At 48.8% G+C, this 5781-nt stretch overlaps 1 protein-coding gene across 2 annotated transcripts in view; it reads left to right on the top strand.

The window, feature by feature from the left end:
* GNA15 (G protein subunit alpha 15) overlaps positions 1–4752 on the top strand; it is a 22735-nt gene extending 17983 nt beyond the window's left edge. For both annotated transcript variants that reach the window (XM_021009049.2, XM_078154175.1), the window contains exons 6-7: positions 2237–2390; positions 3258–4752. In XM_021009049.2, the coding sequence (XP_020864708.1) occupies positions 2237–2390; positions 3258–3484 (381 nt within the window). In that variant the 3' untranslated portion in view covers positions 3485–4752. The remainder of the gene's footprint in view (positions 1–2236; positions 2391–3257) is intronic.
* Positions 4753–5781: the final 1029 nt, after the last annotated feature.

The raw sequence follows: 5781 nt of genomic DNA, 5'->3' as shown, positions 1-5781 counted from the left end.
TTTCTTTCTTTCTTTCCTCCCTCCCTTCCTTCTCTCCTTTATCTTTCTTTTTTCCCTCCCTCCCTTTCTTTCTCTCTCTCTCTTTTTTCTTTTTTTCTCTTTCTTTCTCTTTTCTCCCTCCTCCCTTCCCTCCCTTCCTTCCTCCCTCCCTTCCTGTTTTCCTTCCTTTCTTCACTCTCTTTCTGCCTGTCTGTGTATCTGTCTCTCTCTGTCTTTCTTTTTCTCCCTCAATGAGAAAGCACCAGATGAGTAGGCCTAGATGAATGTGATTATTTTATCTTTCCACCAACCTCCCCCCTCTTTAAAACCTGCCCATTTTTGTTGAAGTCACCACCATTCTTCCAGTGTCCCAGGTTGGTCACCTCAGAGTCATCTTCACCTCCTTGGATTCCTTTGCCCTGCATATCCAACCAGCTGACAGATCTTGCCCTTTCTGTCTCTCGGTACGTCTCTCCTCTCTCCCCTTCTCTCTCTACTCTGCCTCGGTCCAGGCCTCTGCACCTTCTGCCTGGCCCATTACAGCGGCTTCCTGATTGCTCTCCCTGCCTCAAGTCTCTCCCCTCTCCAATTCACACTCCATCCAGCTGCCAAAGAGTAGATATGATCAGGTCAGCCATCCCCCTTCTCTAGTGGCCTCCTACCGACTCTACTATCAAACATGATTTTATCTTATTTCACCATCTGTGATTTCTATTTTTGGGTAAATTTTATAATGTGCATAATTATTAGTACATGTGTATAATTTATAAATAAATGAATATACACAGAGTGGGCTGCACGCCCCAATTATTTTTGCTCTCGGGGGTATACAATCAAATGATTCTGGAGACTACCACCCTACACCATAGTTTATACATCTACACTGATGTCCCCCTCTATAGCTTCACAATAGTATAGAGGGGACCCTGGGCTCTAGATGGCTATGCCAGCAGCGCGCAGGGTCTGGCAGGTCTAACCTGGAAAGACTTTGAGTCTGAGCCCAGAGATGGGCAGTGTCACTAAGTTCAGAGAAGCCTATATCTAAATCCAGGTTCACTGATGGGTAAGAAATAGCTCTGGCAACTCTTTAAAATCATGTCCAAAATTTCACAGGGGTCTACAAAGGACCCATGCTGGTGACCAGTGGGACTGGAGAGCCTGGAAGTATAGACGAATAATCCTGTGCACAGATATAATCAGACACACACAATGCACAAATGTAGTCCCCCATACTGTAAGACACACAAGTACTTACTCATACAGGGACAGACACCTTTATGATGCAGTTACTCACGAATATTGTCCTCTGCTTTGGTCAAGATGTCAATTCCTTGAGGTCAGGGGCCATTTTTCATTTTGCCTTGCACATAGTAGGTGCTTGATAAAAGTTTAACCCCATCAGACCAATCAGATCCAATCAATATTGGTCAAAAGGAAAGAAAGACACTGGCAAATTAGAAGATCATAGGGTAATAGGTGTAGGCAGAGCTGGAAGGGGCCTCAAAGGCCATTGAATCCAGTCCCCTCGTCCTACATATGAGGAAACTGAGGACCATGGAGGCCAAGTGACTTGCCCAAGGTCTCTCAGTCAATAATCATCAGAGATAAGATTTAAGCACAGGTTCTTTAACTATGGTGCCAGACGCATCCAAAGGAGGGTGACCAGGATGGGGAAGGGAATGGAGACCATTTCATTCCCGGTGACTGTAATTTGAAAGGAGCGGAGCTATTGTCTGGAGGTGAAGAGGAAATTGAATGCTGTCTTCAAATATTTGAAGGATTGTCGTGGGGAAGAGGGATTGCCATCAACTGGCTAGTCTACAAGCATTTATTAAGCGTCTACTAGGACCCAGGTGCTTCGCTAAATTCTGGGCATACCAAAGACAAAGATGAAAGTCCCTGCCCTCAGGGAGCGAATGTTGTATTGAGAGAAACAGCATGTACACATATATTTGTTGTTGTTGGGTTCTTCCAGTCATGTCCAGCTGGGTGTGTTATAGAAGGATCCTCAATCTTGAGCTAGAAGAGACCTTAGAAGATATACAGTCCAAGCCTTTCATTTTTACAAAGGGGGAAACTGAGACCCAGAGACTAGTGAGGACTAGTCCAAGGTCCTATAAGTAGCAAGTGACAGAGCCAGGGGATTCCTGTTCAGGTAATGGTTGGATTAGAAGGCCTCCTGAGAGTTTCTTTTTATATGTAATACTTTAATTAATATATTTAATATATTTATATTTAATAACCTTTCTTTCCCTAGAACCGGATGAAAGAGAGTCTGGCTCTGTTTAGCACCATCCTGGAGTTGCCCTGGTTTAAGAACACCTCTGTCATCCTCTTCCTTAACAAGACAGACATCCTGGAGGAGAAGATCCCCACCTCCCACCTGGCCACCTATTTCCCCGGCTTCCCCGGTGAGTGATTCCTGATCTCAGCTCAGCGGGATCCTGGGCTTCTCTCCAGGCAGCCCTGTTTGCCATTCTGGAACACCGGAGGGGGATGCAGAGAGATCCTTGCTTTGTCGTTCCCATCCTCACTTGGGGCGTGGCCCAGCTTTACCTGCATTCAGTCCGTGTTCTTTTCATAGAGTCTCAGAGCTGGAAGGGACATGAATTAGGGATAAGCAAGTCTACCTCCTTCAGTTTACATACGGATGGGGAATATGAGGCCTAGAGAAGCGAAACAGCTTCCCTGAGGTATCACCAGTGGTTATGAGCAAAATCCTTTGACCCTGGTCTCCTGCCCATATACCAGGGTCCCTGGACCCCCTCCTTCTTCCTGCTCCTTCCCAGGATAGGACAGGACAGGTTGGTTTCCTCTATCAACATGCAATGGATTGTCTGTCTGTCTTCCCTCTGGGCCTCGTCTTCCCTTTCTGTAAACTAGGAGGATGAGATTCAATCTCTTTGATTCAATCACTTTTCAGCTCTAAAATCCTAGGATTTCCCTCTGTCTCTTCTCTGTAGCTTCTCCTCTCAGGGCACCCAGGAAAAGGGCTGTGACAGCAGCTCCCCACCCCCACTGCAGAGCACACATCCTGTCCTCCTCCCAGCTAGGCTCTCTGACTCTCAGGTTCCCAATTTGAGGAAACCAGACCCCAGACAGGAAGGGGGACTAACTGGCCAGACTCCAGCCCCAGCTGGGGAGCAGGACCGGTCTGTCCCACTTCCTGTTTTGTTCTTGTGGGCTTGCGCATGGCTCATGGAGACCCCAACACATTTCTCTGGCCACCATGTTTGGGTGTGTCTTTCTTTTACTGTTTCTTTCCTCCCCCTCACCAGGCCCCAAGCAGGATGCAGAAGCAGCTAAGCAGTTCATCTTAGATATGTACACTGGGATATACACTGGCTCCGGGGATGTCAAAGGCTCGACAAGGAAGAACTCCCACTCACGGCGCCTTTTCAGCCACTACACCTGTGCCACGGACACCCACAACATCCGCAAGGTCTTCAAGGATGTCCGGGACTCAGTGCTTGCCCGTTACCTGGATGAGATCAACCTGCTCTGACTCCTGCCCCCGGGGAGGCCAGAGAGGAGGCTGGGCTCCCGAGTGCTGCACAGTGGAGGGTCTTGAGGCTGGGGAGAGCCTCTTTTTCTCTCCCTGGCTGCTCTTGGCCCTCCTGTTGGCTCCTTGCCTTGTGCTCTCTGAAGCAGGTTCTAAGCCAATTGGAATTTGCCACCTTGGGGTCCCTGGAAGGGAATGTGGGTGGCTGGGTTTAAATGACCTTAGAACATCAAGGCAGGCAAAGAGAAGCCTTCATGAATAAATTGAAGAGACTCTTAGAACAGAAAATATCAGGGCTGTGAAGGCCCTTAGAACGTAGAATGTCAGAACTAGGAGGGACTTTAGAACACAAAGTGCCAGAAGTGGGAGGGTCCTTAGAACACACAATGTCAGAACTAGGAGGGCCATCAGGACACATGATGTCAGGGCTGGGAGGGCCCTTAGAACACAGGATGTCAGAGCTGGGAGGGTCCTTAGAACATAGAATGTCAGAACTAGGAGGGCCATCAGGACACAGGATGTCAGAGCTGGGAGGGTCCTTAGAACATAGAATGTCAGAGCTGGGAGGGTCCTTAGAACATAGAATGTCAGTACTGGGAGGGTCCTTAGAACACAGGATTTCAGAGCTGGGAGGGCCCTTAGAACATAGAATGTCAGAACTAGGAGTGCCATCAGGACACAGGACGTCAGAGCTGAGAGGGCCCTTGGAACAGAGGATGTCAGAGCCGGGAGGGTGTTTAGAATACAGAATGTCAGAGCTGGGAGGACCCTTAGAACACAGAATGTCAGAACTAGGAGGGTCCTTGGTACACGCAATATCAGAGCTTGAAGGGCCCTTGGAACGTAGCTGGAAATTCCCTCATTTTACAGATGGGAAAATTGAGTCCAAAGGAAGGGATTCAACCAATCACCCCACAGCAAATGAGTTGCAGAACCATTGTCCCCTGCCACCTCCTGAGTCAGTGTCTATAGTCCTCCAGTAACCTTGGGTCCTGAAGGAGGCTGGTCCAGCCCTGAAGGGACCTTTGCAGATCTGGGTAGCCCTGGGCACCATATGGGGCTTTCCCAGATGGAGACTGCACATCCCACTGGGGAGTAGCTAGACCAGAGATTACCAGCGGGTGACTCTGGGCCCTTACCCTCATTCCTAAGTCGGGTGACAGCTCCTTCTTTAGCCTCCCATTGCTTCTACCCTATTCTCCTCTATTTATTTCCTGATCTCCTGTGAGCCCCACAGGGTGAAGGCATTAAAGATATGTATACATATCCAAGTGGAGAAAGGACTGGCCACTGTTTTATCCCCTTGGGTCCCTGCTTTCTGGGGTGCCAGGTTGTGTCAACATGGGAGTCTCACAAAGAAGAGGCTGGGATCCAGGCTGACAGGGTCCTATTGGCCTTCTTCTGAGGCCTCTTCTTCACTCTCTCCTGAGTTCTGAAGGAGGGATATATCAAGGGGCCTGCCTCCCCAGCTCCCCGTTCTCTAGCTAGAGGCTGATATGGGCTGAGGGTTGGGATTCAGCAGCTTAAAACCCCCAGCTCAGGCCAGGTAGAGGCCTGGCCAGAGAACCATAGGCCCTTAGAGACCATGTTGTTGTTGTTTTTTTATTTCTAGATTTTACTGAGGCACTTTTTTCTTCCATACCAGTCATTTCCATGCTTCCCCCTTCCTATTTTCCCCCCTTTATTTCATAAAGAGGAAACTAAGGAGAATTAACTTGCCCAAGATCACACACCGTGTTAGTGTCAGAGCTGGGACTTGGAAGTACAATTTAATGTTCTGTCCTTTCTGCCTCAGCTGCCTTTTAAGGGGTCTGATTCTCCAAGGATTGTCCCTGTGGTTAGGCCATGTTATCAGCACCCCAAACATGGCTAGAAGCGTAGTGTCTTAGAGATCCAGCCCCAAATGCTTCATTTCATGAAGGAGGACACCAAAGTCTCAAGAAGGGTAGACGTTTGCCCAAGGTCCCACATTGAGCCAGCGGAACAAGCAGGATTAGAATATTGATAAATTAGGAACATCGCTAAAAGGGACCCCAGAAGACATTTAGTTCAATCTTCAGTTGAGGAAACTGAGCCCCAGAGAGGCCGAGAGGTTTACCCAAGGTGATGCCACTAGTGAGCCAAGCTGAGATTTGATCCTTGACCCTGTGTGTCTGAATCCCCCCCTTCACCGCATGATCCGTCCAAGCTTCGGGGGGCTGGGTGGGTGGGGGTATGTAGTTAGGGGTGACCATCAAAGGAACTGGAAGCAGCTGCCATCCCTTGGTGAAGGGAATCTAGTGAATAGGCTCTTCTGAAGC

Source organism: Phascolarctos cinereus, unplaced genomic scaffold (assembly GCF_003287225.1).
Source record: "Phascolarctos cinereus isolate Bilbo 61053 unplaced genomic scaffold, phaCin_HiC Scaffold_4;HRSCAF=312, whole genome shotgun sequence".
Lineage (NCBI taxonomy): Eukaryota > Metazoa > Chordata > Mammalia > Diprotodontia > Phascolarctidae > Phascolarctos > Phascolarctos cinereus.
This window is presented reverse-complemented; position numbering and strand designations above follow the sequence as displayed.